At 63.6% G+C, this 23,210-nt stretch overlaps 3 protein-coding genes across 6 annotated transcripts in view; 1 reads left to right on the forward strand and 2 right to left on the reverse strand.

The window, feature by feature from the left end:
* Positions 1 to 2,493: 2,493 nt before the first annotated feature.
* Positions 2,494 to 4,123, forward strand: HES3 (hes family bHLH transcription factor 3). The gene is given in 6 exon segments (XM_032605824.1): positions 2,494 to 2,576; positions 2,675 to 2,754; positions 3,129 to 3,415; positions 3,417 to 3,474; positions 3,477 to 3,501; positions 3,811 to 4,123. Coding segments are annotated over 6 exon segments (846 nt in total).
* Positions 4,124 to 5,337: 1,214 nt separating this feature from the next.
* GPR153 (G protein-coupled receptor 153) lies at positions 5,338 to 16,433 on the reverse strand. Of its 4 annotated transcripts, none has more exons than XM_032636413.1 (6): positions 16,290 to 16,433; positions 11,953 to 12,393; positions 11,185 to 11,614; positions 9,257 to 9,449; positions 8,467 to 8,651; positions 5,338 to 8,009 (listed from the first exon to the last, which is right to left on the reverse strand). In XM_032636413.1, the coding sequence occupies exons 2-6, from the start codon at positions 12,306 to 12,308 to the stop codon at positions 7,338 to 7,340; spliced, it is 1,836 nt and encodes a 611-aa protein (XP_032492304.1). In that variant the 5' UTR covers positions 12,309 to 12,393; positions 16,290 to 16,433; the 3' UTR covers positions 5,338 to 7,337. The 4 variants fall into 4 exon arrangements, with proteins under 4 accessions (XP_032492304.1, XP_032492296.1, XP_032492311.1 ...); XM_032636405.1 differs by having other exon boundaries at positions 11,953 to 12,419; XM_032636420.1 differs by lacking the exon at positions 16,290 to 16,433 and adding an exon at positions 12,652 to 16,257 and having other exon boundaries at positions 11,953 to 12,419.
* A 3,140-nt stretch (positions 16,434 to 19,573) lies between these two features.
* ACOT7 (acyl-CoA thioesterase 7) overlaps positions 19,574 to 23,210 on the reverse strand; it is a 90,158-nt gene continuing 86,521 nt past the window's right edge. The window contains exon 9 of the mRNA XM_032636438.1: positions 19,574 to 19,986. Coding sequence (XP_032492329.1) covers positions 19,888 to 19,986 — 99 coding nt within the window. The 3' untranslated portion in view covers positions 19,574 to 19,887. The remainder of the gene's footprint in view (positions 19,987 to 23,210) is intronic.

The following is a 23,210-nucleotide window of genomic DNA, read 5'->3' on the forward strand; positions in this document are numbered from 1 at the left end:
ACGCCGGTGTTGAAAGGCGCGGGCGGCGGTTTATGGGGAGGGATCATAATTAGAGGACAAATTGCCCGGCTGCCCGCGCGGCTCGAGAGCTGGGCGGGGATGAGGGGGACCGCCCGAGCGAGGCGCACGCCCAGCCTCCCTGCAGATGTGCAGCAGCTGGAAGCCCGCGCGCGGCAGGGCGCCCGGAGTTTGGTCCCGAGGGGTCGGGCGGGGGCGCGGCTTTGTAGGGCCGGCACAATGCCCTTAACACTCGGCTGCCCCCTTTGTGCCCGGCCTCGCCGCCCGCCCGCCCCGCGGCGCCTTTGTACCGCGCCGCCACCGCCCCAAGCCGGAGCGAACCCGCGGAAGCCACTCGGGGCTGGCCGGCCCGGCGCTTCAAAAGCCGCCCGGCGCGTGCCAGCGCCCGCAGTCCCGCCGCGGCCCCGCCACCCGCCCTGGGCCGGGCCCGGCCCGGATCTGACCGGCGGGCCCTGCGGCCGGGGCGAAAGAACACTTTGGAGCCGCTGTCGCCGACGCTTCCGCCTGAAAGGAGGGCGGGGAGCGATTCTCCACGCTGCTTGGCGCCTGGGAACGCCACTGCCGGGCAGGGGCCCATCAATGCCCCGAGCGGGGGTGGATGGGTAAGAGGATGGAGCTGGGGCCCACCAAGGACCCAGCAATTTCCCCTCCCCCACCCCCTGGGACCCCGCAAAGTCCAGTTTGTTCAGCCTTCGGCAGCAGGTCTCCACTGCCGAACTTTTGGGTCCTTGCGACTTCCACAGCGCCCTCACAAGCAGCGCTAGGGGCCGCATGTTCACTGAGGCCAAGGGAACTCAGTAAAGGGAGCTGTGTAGGTTTGAACCCAGGGACTCCCGCAGGCGTCAGTTTTCCCGTCCCTCCCAGCTCCTGGAGCCCAGCCTCCTGAAGCCCAAGCAGGGACTGCACCGGAGTCGTGCTATAGGGCCTAGTGGGTCCGGGGGCAGGTGTCTCCTCCTCTGAGCTCCTTGGGTCTTCAGCCACAGCCTGAATAATGAACAGGGGTTGACATCCCGGACCTCCAAACGTGCAGAACGGTGCTCTCCCCAGATGCTCAGTGGTCTTCACCACCACCTCCCATTTGTTGGGACCCAGAGAAGGCCAACGGGCAGGGGTGGGGGGAATAAACTCCTAGGCCTTCCCTGTGAGGGAAAGGTCCTCAGAGCCTGAGTTTTCCAGCCTGCAAACTCAGGACTGGGGGGTGGGGGAGCCTTTCTGACTGCCCTGGCCTGAGGCTGCCTGCAGCTTGCCCCCCAGTTTGAAGAGTGTGGGTTGGGTCCTAACAGGGCCGGAGGGCCCCTGAGCCCAGACTGAACCCCGACGCAGGACGGCTCCCAGTCCCGAGGCCCCAAGGAGGAGGCTGGCTGTGGCCCCGCGGGCGGGCTGCATGCTTTAATGGGACACATGTTGCTGCTTGGCCCCCGCGGGCCTGCTCTGCACCTGGCTTTGAGTGGCCACGGGCAGAAAATTGCTGCATTGTCCCGACATTAGGGCGAGTAATGTGGCATCGCCAGCGCGGCCCGAGCGTGAAGCCGGCAGAAAGGCCTTGCTGGTGGCTGCTCCCTGCCTCCGCGTCTTCATCAGGCCCAAGGAGGCCCGGTGCTCGGTCATAGTCATTAGTGGGTCTTGCAGCCATCTGGGCCCATGGACCTCCCCCAGTGGGCTTGGTGGTGAGGCCCAGAACTTAGGGAGACTGGGACGGGAAGGGATGGGCATGGGAAGGAATTCCAGACTCTGGCAGTGGTGAGGGTGAGAGGGAGAAAGGAAAGACTGAGAGGACCTCCCTGGTGGCATAGTCGTTAAGAATCCGCCTGCCAGTGCAGGGGATACGGGTTTGGTCCCTGGTCCAGGAAGATCCCACATGCCGTGGAGCAACTAGGCCCGTGAGCCACAACTACTGAGCCTGTGTGCCGCAACTACTGAAGCCCACGCGCCTAGAGCCCGTGCTCCCCAACAAGAGAAGCCACCGCAATGAGAAGCCCGCGCACCGCAACGAAGAGTAGCCCCCGCTCACCGCAACTAGAGAGACCCCGTGCGCAGCAACGAAGACCCAACGTAGACAAAAAAAAAAAAAAAAAAAAGGAAAGACTGAGAAAGGGTAAAGGTGGTCCCTCAGGAGGGAGGAGGGGTCCTGGAGGTGAGGCCTGGACTAAGGGAAGAGAAGAGGCAGAGGGAGGTGGCGAACTTCCCAGTTTGTCCCTCTCTCATCCCCCTCCCCCTGGGGGTTCCACAAGTCCAGGAGCGCCTCATTGACATGTAAACGAGGTGCCCCTATAAAGGTGGTGCCGCCTCCAGTGGCCTCCACTACGACAACATGGGCACTGAGTCCGAGACCCAGGGCAGCTCTGGCGGCCCCGCCGGCAACTTCCGCAAGGTCTGGGGTCCTGAGGGCTGCGGGCGTGAGGGGTGAGGCAGAGCGCGAGAGGGCCAAGGCCCTGCCCTCTAACTGCTGCTCACCCACAGATCTCCAAGCCGCTGATGGAGAAGAAGCGACGGGCGCGCATTAATGTGTCGCTGGAGCAGCTCAGATCGTTGCTAGAGAAACACTACTCGCACCAGGTGAGAAAGGGGACTCGGTGGAGGTAAGATGATACGGTCCCCAGCCTCATCTGCTCCAGCCCAGGCTGCGGTGCTAAGAGCCCTTTCCACGGATCCCAGATCGGAAACGCAAGTTGGAGAAGGCAGATATACTGGAGCTGAGCGTCAAGTACATGAAAAGCCTTCAGAACTCGGTGCAAGGTAGCGGGATGGCTTGGGGAGTCGGGCGAAGAGGCGGGGGAACTTGTGGGGTCAGAGCCACGGATTCTACAAGGCCAGATAAAGGAGGGATGGACGGAGAAGAACTGCTCAGGGCAGTGGCAGCTGAGTGACAAGGGGGCCCCATATTGCTGTGAGTGGGCAGGCAGCAAAAGCCCGGCTGGCTGTGGAATTGTAATCTGGGTGGGCGAAGGTCTGGACCCGGGAAGGGGGGAGCGGGTTCGGGCTGACTCCCCTCCCTTCTCTCCCTCCCTCCACACTTCTCCCCTCCCTTGCTCTCTCCTCTCTCCATCTTTCCTTTCCTCCTCCTCTTCCCCTCCTTTCCGCATTTCTCTCATCCGCTCCCCTCCCCCCAGGGCTCTGGCCGGTCCCCAGCGGAGCCGAGTACCCGTCGGGCTTCCGCGGCTGTCTACCGGGCGTTAGCCAGCCTCTGCGGCGCGAAGAGGAGGGCGGCGCGACGGTTCTGCGCTGCCCCCTGGCGCACGAGCGCGCGGGTGGCAGCACCATGGACAGCGCCAGTCCCGGCCCCGAGGCACCCGCGCGGCGCGGCCCCGGCGCCCCCCCAGTTTGGGCCCCTGCTCCGGCCGCCGCCGGCTCGCGGTCTCCGCCACCCCGGCTCCTCTTATCTGGAGGTCTCCCCGGTCAGTTCCACCAGCATCCCCACGCCGCAGTCGGCGTCTCGCCGCTTCGCCGAGAGCCCGGGGCCGGGCTGCGCTTGTGGCGGCCCTGGTGAGGATCAGGTACGGCCTCGGACTCACAGAGGCCCTCGTCTGGCCTGGGGACGCAGAGACTGTTTTGGACGGCCGGGACTCCGGTCATCGGTTTCTGGTCCCGGGACGGGGTGGCCGCGTCCCGGGAGGGTGCCGCGTCTCTTCGAACTCGGGGAAATACACGAAGCTACGATTGGACCGGGTTCTGCGCGTCTAGGCATAACCCACCCCCCACCCAGCCCTACCCACTTAGGCGACCCGCTTTCTCCTCCTCCCACCTTCCAGTGGGGCTGGGAGTGGGTGTCCCGGGCTGCGCCCCCTTTCCCAGGGCCCCTGGCGGGCAGCTCGTCCCCGCCCCGCGGCCGCGCCGCGGTGGGAAGGTCGCCGTCCGCAGCAGCACAGAGCGGACCCCTCGCAGCGAGGAGAATCGCTGCCCCGCCCCTGCCCATTCAGCCGGCCCGGGACGCCCGGTTCCCACGGCACAAAGCGCGCCAGGTCCCGCACCCCCGGCAAGGGGCCCCCATCCCATCCCCATCCTGGACCCACTCTGCTTCCAGGGATCCCCACCCCCTCCGCACGCGGCGCGGCCCACCCGCTGGCGCACGCTCCTAAGTCTGCCCTCTCGGAAGCCCCCTCCTTAGCGACCCTGCCCAGCGGCCGCTCAGCGCTGTGGCCCCGCCCGGTAAGATGCTCCACCTACCGCCCCGGCCACCCGACGCTTGGCTCCGCGCGGCTTCTGGTAGGGACCCCGCGCACTGTCGCACCAACTTGGGGCTGCTAGGGCACACCCCGACTCCTCTCAAGGGAGAGTTCACTTCTCCCCACTTGGAAAAGACCCCGGCCCCGCAGAGCCCCCGACTCTGGACCTCTGGGGCCTCCAGGGAGCCCACCACCCTTGACAACCCTGGGAGTGCTGTGCGACGGTTTACTCGTCCGAAAATGAGGTCATTGCTGTGCCGGACTCGAACCCGGGGCTCCCGGCCCTCGAGGGGAAGCCTGGGGGTGGAGGACAGGGACCCTGCCCTGAGCCCAGGAAGAGATCCTAGCACCTCCTCCCACCAGCTTGAAATTCAAAATAAGGACAGTTTGAACTTCTGAAATGGGTATAAAGAGGCCACGAAGGTTCTAATTGCTCCTGTGATGCCTACTTAGGTGAATCTTTTTGAACTACCAACATCAACTTTGTATAAAACGTTTCTCATTTTGGGCTGCCCCTGCCTTGCCGTGTGCTAAACCCGTCCTGGTCAGACCGCGGGGAGAGGGCGACCCAGCTCCCCTACCGCACCACCCAGCGGGCTCTCCGGTGCTGGGGCGGGGCTCCTGCAGTGGTGGTCCCGGGGCGGCCTCTCGGGTCTCAACTTCCCGACCCTAATCCTTCTGCAGGCCACCAGGCTCCTGCCGGCCACCAGGTGGCGATCTTACATCGCGGACCCAGGGCACGTCCTCGGAATTCCAACCCAGGCTGGTGGGCGGGTCAACCGGCACAATGGGTCCTCCTCCCCTAGGCACGGCTCCAACTGCTCTGCCTTTCTCGCCCTCCGGAATCAGCCTCACTGGGATTAGTGGTCCCTGAAGCCAAACCTGGGCAGGGGCTGCCATCTGCACTCATAGGTCATCTTCGCCCTTTATTAGGGCTTTGGAACCCACCAGGCCGCTCCATCCTGCTGCTGCCCCAGGTCTGACTCACTCGCTGGGTGGGGCCGCTGGATTTGCCTAGAGAAAGGGGCAAGTCCAACCCAAAGGAAGGGTGCACTAGCGGAGGAATTCAGGACCCAGAGGGAGAGACGTTTAGGGGCAGCTGGCCAGCGGTGCTGTTAGGTTCTAAGTGTTTCCATGAAATCGGCCTCGGATTGCCTGGTGCAAATCATAGGAAGTTTTTATTAGATTCTGTACAGAAGATAAATGCTCAGTTGTCAAAAAAAACTACAAACGGATCCCTGGCTCTGGGCTGGGTGGTGGTATGAAGACAGAGCTCCCTCCACAGTGAACCCAGGGCCAAGCTGCTCATCAGGGCAGCAAACAGGCCTGGAGGCAAGACAAGGTGAGAGGGGGAGCCCCACGCTCCGGGGGCCTCTGCCTGGGGTCCTCCCTCTTCTTTAATAATTTTGTAAAAACCAGGACTGGAGGGACTTCAGGGGACCCCGCCTCCTTGCAAGTATTGCCGTTGGATATGAAATACACAGATTGGATATAAAAACCCAAGGTGACAAATCGGCCGGCGGGGGGTGGGGAACAGTGGCTAACCGGCTACCTCCGCCCCCACATCACATGTGGGTCCTTGAAGGTACAGCAGCGTTGGCGAGGCAGGCCTCCCATGGCTGAGGCTGGACTGGAGCCTCCTGCCTTACTCACCTGTGGCCAGCTCCTCCCCCCAAGTTACCCCACAGCCAGAGACTGAAGGGGCCTCTGAAGGTGAGACAGAGCTGCGTAGTCCCCCCTGTTCTCCCGGCTCCCAGAGGCCTCTCTGGAGCTGGGACCCCGTCTGGAGGGTGAGGAGACAGGCTTGGCCACCTGAGGGGCAGAGGCAGTGCTGCAATTCCAGGTTGCAGAGTAGGAGGGGAGAGGGGGTAGACCAGCTCCTTGCAGGCCCTGGAACCCCCTCCAGATCTTCACATGGAGGGGCCACTGCATGGAGGCAGGGGATGGAATGAGACAGTCTTTGCATTCATCCCAGCCCCTCCAGCTCAAAGTCCACAGCTATTCCTGGGCTTCTCCTTAGCCTGAGTCGAGGGTCTTCCTCCATGCAAGACCCAGCAGGCCCTCCCAAGGGCTCATGGCCAAGCCCAGGCCTGCAAGAGGTCTGCCCAGCATGGAGAGCAAAAGAAGACCCCTGCCCCAGGGTGGAGGAAGACTCTTACCAGGGACCAGGCCTTGAACCCAGAAGCTGCAAGGCCTCTAAGGCAAGATCCCTTCCTGGCCAGACCTGCACAGGTTGGGGATTGGCACCAGGAGAAGGAAGCCCGCTCCCCCTTTGCTTCAGTTTTCTCCACCACGTACCCATGACCTTCGTGGGGAGTCAGAGAGGTGGCTGACATGTTGTGCATAGGCAATGGAGGCACAGTGATGAGAGTGGGATGCTAACAGCGGCCAAGGTGGGTGTGTGCCAATGGTGATGGTGCGAAAGTGTTGTGCTTTAGCTTGGCTGGGGAGAGTTCTCAAGGGGGCCAGGGGCACTAAGTGTGGGAGGCCTCAGGCTTGGGGGCCACGCCAGGCCCCTGAAAACTGAGCCCCACAGAGGACCCATGGAGGGTCCTCCACTACTCACTCCCTGTCCCCTCGGTGGCGGCCGGGGCACACAGACCAGGAGACTTGTCCAGACAGTCCTGAGAGCTAACATGGTCACCTGCTCCTCACAGATGCGGAAACCAAGGCAGAACAAGTCAGCAGGGAGAGCTGCTCAGAGAACTTGGTTTGGGCTCTGAAGACCCCTGTGCTTACAGACCCTGTCTGTACCCCACCCCCTGAGGTGTGACAATTACGGTGCAGAGTGGGAAGAGGCTGCAGTCTGGTGGCTCCTGCAGGGCTGGGCTTTGTTCCGTCAGGCGGTAGCCAGCTGCCCCGCGCGGAGCCCGCCTTTTCCCAAGCCCCAGCCTCACTCTGCCCAGAGATGCCCTGCCCAGAGGCTGGTCCGCGCCCAGTGTGGTCGTCCGGGGCGGGCTTTGCCCCTCCAGGCAATGGCCGCTTCCGGGGCGGCGCACAGCCGCCGCCCCGTCAGGGCTAGCGCAAGTTCAGGCGCCGCCGGCGGCCTCAGCGTAGCCTGCCCCGAGCCTGGGCCGGGTTAGGATGGCATCTTTGGTGCTTTGGCCCCGTGGGTGGCCCGGCCCGCCTGGAGGCTTGGGGAGGCACCGGCGGGCCCTAAGACGCCGAACCCATCGAGTCCGAGTGCAGCGTGATGTAGCCCGACGACTCCGAGGGCGAGCTCAAGAAGCTGCTGACGCTGCCGCCGCCGCCGCCGCCCGCCGCGCGCAGGCCCCCGGGTTCGCCCCACGACGCGCTCAGGCCGGTCCGCAGGGTCCTGGAATGCGCGTGTGCGGCCGGGCGCGGCCCGGGGCTCCGTTGCGCGCCGCCGCCGCCAGGGGGAGCCGCGTCCCCGCCGGGCTGGGCGCCGTCGTGGGGCAGGGCGCGGACTGGGAAGGGCCCCGGTGAGGCGGGCTGGCGGCGCAGGGCCTGTGGCTCCCGCTCGAAGGCGGTCAGCGCGAAGGCGTCGGGAAGCAGCGAGGCCGAGGCGCAGCGGGCGCCGGGCCCGGCGCGGCGGCGCGGGCTGCCGGGGGGCGAGCCAGGGGCGAGGCGCGGGCCGTTGTCCAGGGCCGGGGGACGCAGCGACAGCAGGCTCTCGGCCGAGCGACGGCGCGGGCGGAAGGGGGGCGCGTCCTCCGCCAGCAGGCCGCCGCGGCGCCGGTCGGGCCCGCCAGGCAGCACCAGGGCGGCCAGGTCCTCTCCAGAGCCCCAGCGCGGTAGGAACGTGGGCAGCGGAATGGCGGCCCACACGTCCGCGTCGTCGTGGGAGAAGCGTCGCGTGGGCGGGACCTGTCAGGACCAAGGGGTTAACCCGGGCTGCCCTCCTGGAAAAGGGGGACCTAGCCTCCCCTCACCGGGCAGGGCCGCCTGGGGTCAGGGACCAGGCCTAGTCCAGGGCACCCTGGTTTAGACCTGTGAGATTTGGGGCAAGTGACAATCTCCTCAAACCTCAGTGTTGTCATCTGTAGCTTGGGTCAGCTGGGGAGAAGTCCCTTTGAGTAGGGTGCTGAGCCCCAAGGAAACAACACAGGCACCAAATGGACCATCTTCCTGGAGCACCAGCGAACTTGGGCACAGGGGCTGGGGTGCCGCCCATGGGTCCACCTGCACAGGCTCTGTGACCTGGGGCCAGCTCGTCTTGGGAGGATGAAAGCCAGCCCCAGGAGCTGTGACAGGCGTGAGATGGGCTCAGAGAGGAAAGGCCTTGGAGAGGCATATTTGCATCTCCAGCCCTGGCTGTCCCTACCTGCAGGTACTGCATCTTGTCCTCCTGCAAGGGCCGCAGAGGGTAGAACTGGGGCAGGTCCCCCTCCAGGGCAGAGAGCTCATACTTGGCCGTCCTGTCCAGGGCCACAAAGTCACCCCCATAGCTGTAGTCCAGGGAGCGGTCCAACACTAGGTCTGGGGGGATGCCACCTTCCAGGCTGGTTTCTGCAGGGCGGGGCAGAAGCTTAGGGCCGTGGAAACTTGGGGGCATCCAGGAATGGGTCCCAGGGACCCCCAGAGACACACGCAGGGCTGGTGGGCTGGTTAACAGAAAAGGAGAAGGGTGGGGTCCTCTATTCAGATCCTGACTCTGCCACCTTGTAGTTGAGGGCCTGGGGAAGTCACAGACCCTGAGCCAGTTTCCTCCTCTATGGGGGTGAGAACTAAATAGACACAAGGAGCTGACACTGCCTGCCAGGTGGCAAGGGCTCAGCCCAGGGTCACATTATTACTGCTGGCAGGGAGACAGGACCGGTCTACAGGAGCCCCGGGGCAGTTCGCCAGGACCCCTAAGGTTGGAAGCTCCAAGAAACACGTTCAGGCTGCAGTCCACAGCCACTCTGTTAACCAGAACGTCTGATTAACTGGAACCCTGGGGGCGGCCAAGCCATACAGGGGAATGCCCTGTGTGACACCAGGCTTGAGTCCTTGAGGGGTTTAAGAACCTTTGGGGTAGAACAAGGGGGCTCTGACAGCTGTTATCCCGCGGACCCCCAGTGACCTCACCCAGGCGCCACTCTCCCTGGGGGGCATGCTCAGACCGTCCTCACCATCACCCGAGTCCTCGTCGTTGGCCATGAGGGCCATGCACTTCTCCCAGACAGCCTTGAGGTCAGCGCGGTAGCGGTCGCAGGCCCAGAGGAATACGGGCAGCAGCAGGGCCTGGGTCACTGAGCACCAGAGCACACACAGTGCCATCCAGGGCGCCGAGGCGTCAGCCCACAGGCTGCTGAAGCTCACCACCTGTGGGCACAGGGCTGGGCCTGGCACCCGGCAGGACCCCCATCACCCAGCTTCCCTTCCCGGCCTCAGTCCTCCCACCTGTGGGGCAGGTCTGACTGCCCACCTGCCGGAGGCGGGGGAGGGGGAGATAGAGGGGGAGGGGGAGACGGACAAAGCACTGGGGTTTTGGGCAGGAAAGAGACAGAGTGTGAGGGGAGAACTCCCTGCCCACTGACAGCCGCTGGTGCCAAGATGAACAGTCACAGCCCCGTGTGTGCAGAGCCCTTCACAGTGCACCAGGTAGCACTGGGCACGGCCTCCCTCATTTCACCCGTGACCGCCCAAGGAGGAGAAGGCGTGGATTACCGGCCCCTTTTTTGAGAGCCGGGTCTCAAGTCTCCCAGTTCAGGGACCTTTCTACCATCCCTGCTGCTCCATGGCTAGTGGCCTCCTTGGCCCTCCCCCTACTCTGAGGGTCTAGACCTCAGACCCCAGAGATCTAGAATCAAAGTAGTTTCTGGGGGTCAGAGGATCCAGCCAGGTGGCCTTTGGGTCACCGCCTAGGGACGCCTCATTCCCCTGCTCCCCCACTGAGTGACATCACTATTCCTCTTTCAGAGCAGAAGTGGGCCTGATGCAGACATCATGCTGGTTCTTCCATGCGAGCTGTGTGACCCTCAGAAAGATGCTAAACCTCTCTGGGGCTCAGTTTCCTCATCTGTGAAATGGGCCAAGAACACCCCACAGGGTGAGGTAAAGATTCCAGACACCATACCAGGCCCGCAGCATGGAGTGGGTTCCACAAACGGCCCTGAAGAGAAGCTGGGGGGCCCTTCCTCCACTGCTGTTCCCATCTGGCTCTGCAATTTCACACACACACCTTCCCTCTATCATCAAGGGACTGGGGACACCAGGCCCCACTGCACACAGGAGGACTCTACTCTGGCCCACTGAGGGTGGGGCAGAAGGTCACCCCTGACTTACGAGGCTGCCACACCACCTGTCACCTTCTGGAGCTTGGGTCCTGCGATGACTCCCTGCCCAGGGATGAAGCCTCTATCTGGTCCTTGCCCCTAGACCCTTCCCTGTCCAGCTCCATAGCCTTCAGGGGCAGGGCTGGAGCCCTATCAGTGGGAGGGCTTGTCTTTGAGTCCAGACGTCATTCTTGGGCTAGGCCTGCGGCATAGCCTCACAGACAGGACCCCAGGCAGCCTCGGTGGACCTTGGACCCTTGCTGGCAGGGTCTTCAGACCAGCCCTCACCTTGACCTTCCTCAGCTCCTGGGATCCAGTCCAACTCCCCAGCACACATTCAAGGCCTGCCCTGCCTCCCGATTCAGGATCAAAGCCGATTCTGCCACACTAAATCCCTCCTCTGTCCATCCTGGGACCTGGACCCACCAGAAGGCCTGTGGCATGTCACCCCACCTTCCATACCCTCTGCATCAAATGGGTCTCACTCAGGTCAGGAAAGTCCCCTGCCGTGTGACAAAAGACCCTGGTCTCTGCAGCCACCTGACATGGGTTCAGACCCTACCATGGATGCCCGGACTTTAGGCGGGCCATGTGGCCTCTCTGAAGTTCAGTTTCCACCTCTGTAAAATGGGGATGATGACGATGCCTCCTGAAAAGACCGGGTGTGAGGATTCAACCACCTAATGCCTGGAGCACGCCTGGAGCACGGCTGTCCCGGAGCACGGCTGTCCCAGTGCCCACGTCCCCCCGCCAGGCTCCTACCACCTGACAGGCTCACCCACCAGCACAGGGAAGCCCATGAGGCAGTCGTATATGATGACGATGGTGGCCACCAGGCCGGTGATCTGCAGCGAGGTCCTGGCGGGCTCGGAGCCGTCGATGGAGGAGCGGCGCTTGCCCTGTGCGTCCTCCACCACGATGGTGGGCACGGTGAAGGCGTGGCAGTCGGCCCGGCGCCCCACCTGCCCCGCCAGCGTCTGGAAGAGGGCGATGGCCGTGCAGACCACGCCCATGGCCACGCTGCCGCCCACCAGCAGCAGGAAGCAGACGCCGAAGCCCAGGCCAATCTCAGCCACGATGAAGTGGCAGCCGTGGGTGTAGAAGCGCTCGCTCGTGTCGTGCCAGCCGACGGCAGGCAGCGCCGACAGGATGAAGGACGCCATCCAGATGCCCATGACCGTGTGCACCGCCTGCTTCTTGGCGTTGCTTAGCCTGGCATGGGGCGGGGGCAGGACAGAGGGACCTGGCGTCACTCACAGGGTCTCTCCAGAGGCCCCTGGGGACCGGCAGAGGGTCCTCAACCGCCCCAGCCCCGCAGTCAGCACATCGTCACGTGTCCTTCTCACAGAGCCCTTCTGCACTGGACACCGTACGCACCCACGTACACCTACACGCGCTCGTCCCTGCAACCCCAGCACAGCATGGGTGCGGCACGCCGCACAGGGACCCTGTCCCCACACCGAGGGTACCTGTGCGCTCAGGCACCCACGTCCCCCTCTCCCAGGACACCAGATGTTCAGGTGCACGCGGGCACACGCCCAGGAACTCACCGGTAGTTGACGGGCCAGCGGACCATCCACATGCGGTGGTAGGAGAGGGAGGTGACGGAGAAGCAGGTGGCCAGGGTAAGGGTGTAGAAGGTGGAGACGAAGACCTTGCAGAGGCCCTCGTTCCATTCGTCGTCGGGGCGCTGGCGCCGCAGCTGCACCACAGCGTAGGTGGCGATGGGCACGGCCACGTTGAGCATGTGGGTGGCCGCGAGCGTACACAGCAGGAACTCCAGGGGCTTCCACTTCTTCTGCTTGGCCCCCACGCTGAGGATGCCCCACGCGTTGGCCAGCAGGGAGAGGCCTCCACAGGCCAGCCAGCCCACCGCGCTGCCGGGCAGCCGCCGCTCATCACTCATGGTGCAGATGGGAGCTGGCCGGCGGCTGGGACATCCTCCTCCAGCCAGGCCTCAGCTCCGAGCAGCAGCCCTCACACGTGGCGGCCTGGGGACACCAGGGACCGTGAGCATCTGCAGTGGGTTTGGGGGGGAGCCAAAGAGCTCTCAGGGACTCTCCCTTGGGCTCCGGCCATGAAGCTCCTGGGGCTCTTGGGAGTGCGAGATAGAGGGGGTCCCCTCATGCTCCATTGCCTGTCTGGTCCTGGCTCGGGCTGGGCCGCTTCGCCCTCCTCTGCCCTCTATGGAACCTCCTGGCTCCCAGGGGATGTATACAGGGGTGCTCAATAAGTGCACATCCCCTCACCTCCACCTACTCCTGGTCAAGGTGCGGCACCTAGGCTTCCTTCCAGGCCGCCTGCATCCTCAGGGAAGCCGCCAGGCCGGGCCCAGGTGGGCGCTGTGCTGCGTGTGTACCTGGTCCCGTCCCAGAACTGGCCCTCTCACCGTCAAACTCCCCAAATCCTCACACAGCCCATGCGAGGCTCCCCCAGTGCATGCTGGGGGCCCTCACTTTCATTGGTTTCCACTTCCTTTGGCCAATGAGGACATGCCTGGAGGATGAGTGCCCTGAACCTCCCCTGTAAGGAAGGGATGCTCTGGGGACCACTCTCGTGCCCACCTTGGGAAAGGGCGGCCTGCTTTACCCAGGTCAGCCCCCAGCAGGCCTTCCATGGCCGTGCACGCCTGGCAGGCCCCGGCACTACCCCGGGCTGGGGGGTACACTAAGCTCTAGTGTACTAGTCATGTGGCCCCAGCAAAGTCCCTGCACCCACGTCCTACTCAAACAGGGACGATGAGGCTTCCTCCAGGGGGAGGCTGGGGTGGACAGACGCCGCATCTCTAGCGCCTGGGGCGGGCCCGGTCTCACACACGGTGGCTGCCCTGGATGCCGCAGGCAGCATGGGACTGTAGCTGGTCCAGGGACCAGAACCTGCCCCCAAGGACGGCCTGTGGATAGGTAGGAACCAGGGACCTAGGACGTGGGGCAGGAGGCACGTGTTGGGGAGCCGCCCCATCCTGCCAGTGGGCCTGGCGGTGAGTCCCCCCGCTTCCCAGCTCGGCGCGTCCCTGCACAGAGCACTGGCCAGTCCCTCTGACGTGAGGCCCCCCACAGCAGGCCCCTCTGGCCACAGCCTGGAGCAGGTGGCGTGGGGGACAAGTGCAGCGCTCAGTGCAGGTCTGCTATGTACGCTGCCTACACTCGGGCCTTCTCACCCTCCAGCCTGTGTAATCTCATCGGCTGCAAGTCTGTTGCCCCCAACACTTATGGGCACCACTGAACCAGACACAGCCACGTGATCCTTCAGGGACTGTCTCCAGCTTGGGGTGGACAGGCCATTGCAGGCCCCTGGCGCTCAGGACAGGGGAAGTGACACCTCCCAGCCTGCTGCCAGGCTCCCCTGCTTGTCTCGTGCGGGGTGTGGCCTGAGCCCCACGGACACCGAAGGATCTCTTGAGTCCTGATGGGTGTCATTCATCTCTGTGCCCCTGCAGTGGGCCTGTCCAGGCCCCTGACCCACAGGAGGAGTCCAATCTGGACCACACCAGTGCCCACTGAGGGCCTTTTAGCAGGGGCTGGGGGACTCCTGGGGCCAGGGAACTTCCTTCCCAAGCATTGGGCTTCTGCTCACAAAGCTGCCTCCCCTTCCCCACCCCAGACCCAGCGTGGGGGGTGAGATGGCCCCGCTGAACCCTCCACCAGCCGTTCTGCTGTCCGGCAAGCCTCCTTGACTTCAGCATACAGAGGCCACTCGGTATGGGGTGAGGAGCTGTTAGACTCCAGCTTTAGCTCCCCAGCCAGTCACGTGACTCAGCTGGGCCTCGGTTTCCTCATCTGTACGTAGACATGGTAGTCTCTATCTGCCTCGAGAAGTGTGTGGGTAGTCGGTAAGCTATGCCAGGGAAAGCGCTTAGAATGGAGCCAGGCACACAGTAAGTGCTCGATAAATGCTTTGCCACATAGACGTCTGTACCAAAGACCTCCCTGCTCACTGAGCTATGCTGTCTCTTCAAAACACTGAGCTCAGAGGTGTGCGTGAGCCTCAGACCTGCGGGCAGACGCACAGTCACCCCAGCCAGAGCCTGGGACAGCCCAGCTTGGAGGGTAATGAGGCCACAGGGCTGCACACAGCCAGGTGGGGTGTCCGGCAGCCCACCAGGGGTCCAGAGCGGGCAGAGGCTTACATTGTCAAATGGAAAACCGGACTCGGCAGGCAAGTGGTGGGCTGCCATCCATTTCTACTCTCATCGCGCTGCCTTGGCCGTCAGATTGGGAGGCCTTCCCTCAGAAGCCCAAGCAGGCAGGCTGTCTGACTCTTGTGACCCTGCGCCTGGCCCAGCCCACACTGCCCACCTGTTGATTGCTGGTCCAGAGTGGTAGGGAAGGTGCCACAGGCTGCCACTGGTCCAACCCTTCCTGGTGCCGGTTCTTCCCTGAGTCTAGCCGAGCAGTGTCTCACTGCAGGGCGAGGCCCTAGGTCTGTGTGGGCAGGAGAATGTACCCCACAAGTAGAGGGAGGAGGCAACCCTCCTTCGAACAGGCACACTCCCCTCAGTTCGCACCCCCAGTGATCTTGTATGAAGGACTGCCATTGCTCCCATTTTACAGATGGTTAAGGGGAGGTAACCAAGCTCTTAGGTTCCCGAGCCAGGATCCAAACTCCACTCTCCTGACATCAAAATCCTGATGTCTGAAACATTAAAATGGTCAGAAACTTGGCATTTTTTTGTTCCCTGAGCTGAGGTGGTCTTTCTGGGCCTCCTGCCCCTGCGAGATGGGTCCTACTGTCCCCACAATGCAGATGGGAACACAGGCTCAGAGCCCAGTGCAGCACAGGGAGGACGTATGGAGGCTGGCTTTATGGACTCCTGAGCGTGGTGGTCCTGCGATGGGAGAGGAGTGTCACCGGGGTGGGGTGGAGAGCAAGGTCTCCTAATGCAGAGTGAGAGGGGGCCGGCTCTGCGGAAACAAGGAGACCCCCTTCTTCCAGGCTGGTGACACCTTCTGTTCATTCTCAATCACAGGGAGCAGGGGACACTAGGGTCCAGGCCCCAACACTCCAGGGGTGTTACCGCCCCCTATTGGGAAGTTTCTCCCGCAGCCCACTCAGGCTCCGCAGCATTTCAGGACTGGGCTTCCCGCTGCGCCTGGATCCCGGAGACGCTCCCTGCCACCCCCCGCGCCCCCCCAGGACACCGCAGTGCAGGCTGCAGGTGTGGCGGACCTGGGATCCACCGGACTCTCTCCGCAGGGTCTGCGGGCGGGGCTCCGGCGTGACGTCGCGGCCCCGGGCCAATGAGGCCCCACGGCCCCCGGGCTCTATTGCGCAACAAAGAGAACCCAGAACTTGAAAGGATTCCCGGGCTCAGGCTGCCGCCCCCAGGCTGCTCTCCGCCGGCGCTGCTACCCATCAGTCCCGCAGGGCCCCGCTCGGCCGCCGCCCAGGGCGGAGCTCTCGGCGAGTAGCCTCCACATCTCCGCCACGCCCGCCCTCCACCCTCGCGGTCCCCGCTCCTCTGTCCTCCGATCCCCCGCCCGGCCAGGCGCGCGGTCCTGCCCCAGCGGGGCCCCCAGCTCTGCCCAGCCCCGAGGGCGCGTCCGAGCGTCGGCCGCGAGCCAAACGCTGACGGGACTGCGGTCCCGGACGCCTCCCGAGTTACGCTGGGCAGGGGTGGGCCCAGGACCCCCAGAGCGGCCATCCCCGCCCCCTGAAAGCAAGCCCCCCGGGGCGGCGCTGCCAGGCTCAGAAGAAGGGGCGGACCCCGGGGAAGTTACCCCGAAGGTCCCCAAGTTGGGGGGAGGGGTGCGCAGCCTTAAGCGGAGCCCGCGGCCATCGGACAGACCCCGTGACCGACCGACCACGGACAGCCCCTCCCCGCCCGAAGTCCTCCCGCCGGGGGTCCCCTGCCCTGCCGCCCCCGGGCTAGGGCGGCGGCGCTCACCCTGCATTCGGGCGCCCGGGGCTCCAGCTCGCTGCTCCCGCCTCCGGCTCCGGCTGCAGCTCCCGCGCCCCCGGGCCGAGCGCGGGCCGCCGGGGACCGCGTGGGTGGCCGGCGGCGGAGCGGCCAGCGGGCCGGGGCATCCTGGCGGCGGCCGCCCGTGGCCTGCGCGTTCCGCTCGTCTCGGCTCGGCCCCGCCGCCCCTCCCTCCCTCCCTCCGTCCCTCTCTCTCTCTCCCTCCCTCCCTCTCTCCTCCCTTCGCGCCGCCGCCGCAGCCGCGCTCCGATCCCGCCGCTCGGCTGGCTGCGCCCGAGCGGCCGGGGGCGGAGGGCGGAGCAGGGCGCAGGCCTCCGAGGGCGTCTCCACACCGCCTCTCGGACCGCCCAGCCCTCCCCTCGGAGACGCGGCCCGCCGCGTGTGTTTGTGTGTCTGCCGTGCCGCGCGTTTGTCTCGTACCCGCGGGGGCGCGCCCTCCGCATCCGCGCCTCCCGGCCGAAGACCCCTAGGGAGGGCGGCGCCTCCCGCGACGCCTGGATCAAGCTTGGGCCTCTCGCTGCCGACTCGGGTCTGTCCATACTCCCGACGCTGGCTGCGAGCCTCCTGGGGAAGACCTAGGCCAGGGGGGCCTGGGGCAGGAATGGACAGTGGGGACTTAGGGCCGGCGGTGGGGGGCTCAGTGAGGCCTTCCTGAAGGAAGTCACATCTAAGGTGAACTATAGAGGCGGGGCGTAAGGAGGACTTGGGGGCCCCGAGGGCTGGTGGCCTCTAGAAATTGGGGAGTCGTGTATAGGGGGGAGCCAGGGCAGGAAGAGGTGAGGTTGGGTCAGCTAAGGATTCAGACTTACCCTCGGGCCTTTGGGGGGGCGGGGGTTCCACCGCGGGAACCAAGTGAATGCACCACTGGGCCGCCTGCCGGGTGGTTGTCCCTCCCCCCATGGGCTCCGAAAGTGTTCTCTGTGAAGCTGAGACCACGACCAGGCAGCTGGGAGAGGCCAGGACCTGCGACCTGACACCCCTGGCCCTCTCTCTTCCCTCCCTCAGGAGCTTGCCCTCCACTTAGCACTCCTAGCAGGGCACAGGCTGTCACCTCTAGGCTAGGTGGGGAAACCCATTAGTCCCCTTGATGGGGTTCTCTGGAGACCCAAGTCACAAGAGAGAGTGGCCTGTGGCATCCTGGCCCCCCATCCAGTCAGAGGATCCTGCCTGCCTCTTCTAGAAAGCCAGGGACCACACACACCCCGGGCGAAAGGCCTCTGGAGTCGCTCTGGGCTGCCCCGCAGGGCACTGTCCTGCCCCACAACCGGGAGCACCCACGAGTGCCCAGCCCTGTGTCTGGAGGAAGGCGGGCATCTGCTTGGGACTGGACTCAACCAAATGCAGCCAGTGCTGCCTGTACCACTCCATAGCCTGGCTTCTGTGCCCACCTACACCGTCTCCTCCACACCCCAGAAACAGCTGGGGAGTTAGAAGCAGCTTTTAGGGGGCCCAGAGTGAGTCTTGGGATCAGGTTTTTTTTTTTTTTTTTTTTGACCGCGCTGCACGGCACGTGGGATCTTAGTTCCCCGACTGGGGATCAAACCCGCACCCACTGCATTGGAAGCGTGGAGTCTTAACCACTAGACTGCCAGGGAAGTCCCCAGGATCAGTCTCAGACAAAAGTCAAAGTGTTTGTATAGCAAAGGTTCCACAATGAAGCAGAGCTGGTGAATGGCGAGTCCTGGGCCATGCGCTCCCTGTGTGTGGCTTCTGGGTGGTCAGGGCCCCTGATGAGCTCTCCGTGGATAGGCCAGCTCCCTGCCCATGTGACCCTGGTTGTAAACAGGGCATCAGCAGTAGGAGGCTGGCACAGGGTAGCTGGTAGTCAAGTGTGGCATTTCTAAGGCAAACAGGCAATCCAGCCATCCAGAGCATGGGCCAGGCCGCTGCCCAGCTGGCAGAAGGCAGCCTGCCCCACGCCTGTGGCCCCAAGTGCACCTCCACGAGCGAGCCCAGCTCACCATGGCCGCCTGTACTAGTGGCCCTGCCCCTGGCTTAGCTTGCTCTGGGGGCAGGTGGGAGATTAGCTTCCGATGGCCACCGTGGGGAGCCCCAGGGCCCAGGCACTTTGGGGCCGGCGTGGCCGACTCTGGTTTCTCAGACCAAGGCTTTGGCCGGCCTGGGCTGGCTCGCCTCTGCACCACTCCCTGCCCAGGGCACCGCCTATAGCCTTCAGGAAGTTGGCACAGGGTGTGGGTGGAGCTGGGGAGGCTGAGGCAGCCTCCAGGGGGCCAGGGGGCAGGGTGGGGCTGCCGTGGCCTCCTGTGGTCTGTTCCCCCCCCGACTGCTCCCAGGCAGGAAATAACCCCGTCAGCCAGGACTGGGGCCCGAGACGGATTCCGGAGGTCCTGGCGGGCATTCCTGCACATCTGGAGCCACGTTCTCTCCGTCGGGGCCCGAGGGAGCCTTGCATGAGGCCGTAGTTGTTGGTGGCCAGTCTCATCCCCAGGCTTCGGGGACCAGCCTGGGTCAGGAGTGTTCTCCTAGGCGATGGTGACCGCCAGTGCTTGGTGCAGGGGCCTTTCTCAGCTGGGGCTGGGGCTGGGGGGCTGGAGTGGCCTTGGCAGCGTATCTGCCCTGAGGCTGCTGGACCAGGTGCGCACACACGTGTGCAGAGACAGGGATGCCGACACACGTGCACACGCGTGCACGCACACACACACACACACACACACACTGCCCCTCGGACCCCCACCCCACGAGCCTTCCCAATAACGCCCCTGCCCGAGTGGCTGGGGGTTCCCACATCGGGCACAGGGGCCCTGGCACCAGCTGGGGAGGCTCCCTCCAGCAGGATCCCTGCCTCTTGCTCCGAGGTGTCTCAGCTGCCTCCAGGGAGCAGAGGCCAGGCCCAGGGCAGGCCTGCCCCATGCTGAGCTGTGGTCTGGTCTGGCTGAGCCCGGCTCTTTCTGCCCACCTCCTTGCCTGAGTCCTCACAAAAGCACCCCAGCCCCATCGACAGGAAGGCCAGTGGGACACTGGTTGGGGCCTCAGAGCCAGGACACGGAACCAGGGCCCAGGAGGGGGACGGAGGGTGGGAAGGGAGGAAGGGGTGCTCTCTCTCTGTCCAGCAAGCCGTCGGGCAAACACAAGTGCGTGCCGCTGTGCCCAAGGCTCTGGGGTACGTGCAGGTACAGGCACCGGGGTGGGGGGGCGGGTGGCCCTGAGGAAGGGGGGATCGGTGGGAGCCCACCGCCCCCAACACCCCGGGGAGAGCAGCCGCCCAAGACAAGCAACCACCCAGACCAAGGTCCAGCCAAACAGCAGCTTTATTAGTGATGCTGGGCTCTTTCCATACCATACAGCGTGCGCCCCAGTATTCCCCAGGGTTTCCAGGGAATGCCTTGGGGCGTCGGGACAATACTGTGTAGCATTTACACTGGGATGATATAAATAAAGCTTTGGTGTATAGGTTTCCAGGAGAGGTTAACACAGGTTAACACTGCGAGACGAATACTTCACACAACACCAGCTGTCAACGTGAACTGGGGTTTTGGCCAAGGGGTAACTTCTAAATGATGAGACGCTGGGGGCTGCTCCAGGCCCCAGCGGTAGGAGGGGGCGTCTAGGGCTGAGGCTCCGCTTGACCCTGTCGTTTTGCCTTCATCTGCAGGTACCGCCCTTTGCCTTCCTCAAAGCGCTTCTTCTCGTCCTCAGTCTCGGGCTGCGGACCACACACAGAGAAGCAGGCAGGTTAGAGAACCTGTGACTGCAGCGGAGCCTGGGCCCTGCCCCGCCCCGGCCCCATCTTCCTGACAGCCCACAGCGAGCATCCCTCCCCGCGTCACCTTCCACAGCAGGCCAAATCCTGAGCCCAGCGCCCTTTGGGTAATGAACTTCAGCTGAAAACGCAGTTGATGATGAAACGCGGGAGGGGAGGCCTAAAGCAGAGCCGAGCCAGGGCAAGGAAAAGGGGGACCCCCCCACGTTTGCGCCACTCCCAGGGAATGCCAGCTGCTGTCCGTCTCTGCCCCGAAGGGAAGTGGGGACCAGCACCGTGCTGGCTGGGTGACCTTGAGAAGGCCACTTTACCAGGAGTGAGTGACCACACTGTGGGCAGCAAGTCCTGGCCAGCACAGATGCCTAGGAAGTGGCACCTGGTGTCCTCCTCACCTCTTCTCTGCTGCTTCCTTCCTCTGAGCAACCTAAGAAGCCAGGTCCCCGAGTGACCAGGGGACTTGGCCAAGGGCTGGGTTTTGCCCAGGGCAGTCCCGGCTTGTGCCTGCCGACCCAGCAGGACGGCGAACGGTGCCCCCTCTCACTCTTGAGAGTGGCCTGGCCTGGCCGCTAAGTGGTGTGGCCCTGGCCAGGGAGGTCCACTGCGGCAGCATCGGGGGGTCACTTCCCAAGGCCCCATCTCTTGCCCCCCAGGGCCAGCGATTCGGGCTTAAAGAGCTGTGTGAATTCCTCTGGGACGACACTGCCTTGCGGCACTATGAAGGTGTCTGAAAGCCAAAGAAATGGGGCAGTTGCCCTTCATCCACAATGACACCAAGCCCTAGCAGCTATTTTTGGCCCAAGGGTTTTACAGACAAATGGTATATTGGCAAAAGAGAGAACGATCAGCCTGAGGATGGAATGTCAGGTCGTACAGAGTACTTCCTCCCCTTCAGCCTTCTCAGCAATTGTTCTCTAAACGTCACCAGGTGTAAACTGTCAAACCTTGCGGCTCAGAGCCAGTAGAAAGTTCGGGTATCTGAAGCACTAGGATCGTGGTCCTTATAGTGGCTCCGGTTCCTGTCTGAAGAGTCTCAGGGCAAACATGGAAAATGGTGGCTTTTCCAAGACACTTTGTTGGAGGCCTGCTCTGGTTTCACCTCTGGCTGACTTTTTAAAAATAAAATTTGAGGCTACTCAATTTGACTTGAAACAGCACAGGGAGATAAACTGTTCTATCTCAGTTTCAGCAGGCAGTTCTAAGCGGGCAAGACCCCCGAGTCCTCCAGCCCCTGCTGCCCAAGGCACCCCATGAACACAAGTCCACATCCTGCTGGGCCCAGCCCAAGGTTTCTGCACACATCCAGGCAGAATGTCGTTTTGCCTTCGCACGAATCACTTGAGGATCTTGTAAATGTGGATTCTGACCTGGTGGGTCTGGGGGTCAGAGGCTGAGACCTGTTTCTTTTTTTTTCTTTTCTTTTTAATAAATTTATTTATTTATTTTTGGCTGCGTTGGGTCTTCGTTGCTGTGCGCAGGCTTTCTCTAGTTGCGGCGAGCGGGGGCTTCTCTTTGTTGCGGTGCGCAGGCTTCTCATCGCGGTGGCTTCTCTTGTTGCGGAGCACAGGATCTAGGCACGCGGGCTTCAGCAGTTGTGGCATGCGGGCTCAGTAGTTGTGGCTCGCGGGCTCGAGAGCGCAGGCTCCGTAGTTGTGGCGCACGGGCTTAGTTGCTCTGCGGCACATGGGATCTTCCCGGACCAGGGCTCGAACCTGTGTCCCCTGCACTGGCAGGCGGATTCTTAATTACTGCGCCACCAGGGAAGTCCTGAGACCCGTTTCTAACACGGGTCCAGGTGATGCGATGCTGCTGCCCGCAGAGCACTTTGGGTAGCAGGACCCTGGCTCCTCCCCATCTCTATCCCTGTTCCAAACGGGGGACAGCCAAAGCGGCCAAGAATGCAAGGTCAAGGCCACCAGGCTAGAACAGTGGGGGCTTTTTCCTCCCCCTCCCCTATATGGAATTTGCTTGGCATGGCTGAGGAGACCTGTGGCTCCCATCCACCTGCAGCCCGAAGGCACAGCCCTTCCTTAGTGGGAGGAGGGGTGTAGCCGGGCTTCCTGCCTGCCTCGCAGACGACCCCATCAGTGCCTATGGGGTCCCAGAGCTGGGAACCGGGGAGTCGGGGCCCGGTGGGGCTGGCTGAGAGGAGAGCTGGAGGAGGGCAGTGGGGGGTCTGGACCACGTTCCAAGGGTCCTGCCAGCTCTAGAAACCCGCCCCTCTCTGCTGGGGCTCTGGAGCAGGCCCTCCTTCTAGCTGGTGGAGTCGCCATCTCGGGGGCAGGGGAAAGAAGGCAAGGGCTTATTAGAAAGAAAACGATTTCTCAGAAGCAAGAGAGTGTGAGCTTGGCCTGGGTAAGGCAGCAGGACCAAGAGGTGGCGGCTACCAGGCCCTCTGCAGAGCCCCCTGGAGCCACGGCCTGCCTCGCGAGACGGGCTTCCTGTTTCTCCAGCCCATCAGTAGTCTTGGAAACCAGCAGATATGGGATTCGGGTGACACCTGGGTCCCTAAGTGCCAGGGTCATCAGCCAAGTGCTCCTGGGGCTCCAGGGAGCAGGGAGGGGACCCAGGGAGGGTGGCAAACGGCCCCGTGGAGCTGCTGGCGTGAGCTCAGGAGCAGGCGTCCCATCTGTCAGGCAAGGATGGTCCACGTGAGGCCAGGGCCTGGGTGGGGGGTGCTGGCACTGGGACTGAGGAAGGGCTGGGCCCGGGAGACGCCCGGGGAGCAGCCCACCCTCTGTGGGCACCTAGCCATTGACCCCTTGGGGCCGCCCACACCGCGCACTTGGGTTCTTTCCCTCAAGGACGCACACCACCGTTCAGTTTGCGTTGACACCACTGCCTGCAAACTTGCAGCAGGAGTGCGGGCTCTGTGGCCTCCTGCATCCCGGGTCTCTGTCTCCCAGCTCCAAAAGGGAGATGAAGCCTTCTTGATGATTTGTGGCCAAACGGGTCTGGAAACCTGAACGCTAATTAGCCTCTCCCAGCTAATGATGCACACAGGTCAAAATCTTGAAGTCAAATAAACCTGTTTAATGGCGTTTAATGAGGGCTGTCCCGCAATGATTTAGCCAGGGACCCCTTTTCCTCAGGAACCTTACTCCCATCTCGGGGTGGCCGAATGGGAAGCGCGGCCCACCTTCTCCTGAGGTCAGCTTGTGGCACGCCCT

This window comes from Phocoena sinus, chromosome 1, assembly GCF_008692025.1.
Source record: "Phocoena sinus isolate mPhoSin1 chromosome 1, mPhoSin1.pri, whole genome shotgun sequence".
Taxonomy (NCBI): Eukaryota; Metazoa; Chordata; class Mammalia; order Artiodactyla; family Phocoenidae; genus Phocoena; species Phocoena sinus.

Bases quoted from the DNA above. Each gene is read 5' to 3' on its own strand.
- GPR153 (XM_032636413.1), bottom strand. From the start codon at position 12,308: ATGAGTGATGAGCGGCGGCTGCCCGGCAGCGCGGTGGGCTGGCTGGCC. The intron at 8,652-9,256 runs GTGAGGACGGTC...CCCGCCCTGCAG, and splicing joins CGACGAGGACTCGGGTGATG to AAACCAGCCTGGAAGGTGGC. The intron at 8,010-8,466 runs GTAGGGACAGCC...TGGTCCTGACAG, and splicing joins ACAAGATGCAGTACCTGCAG to GTCCCGCCCACGCGACGCTT.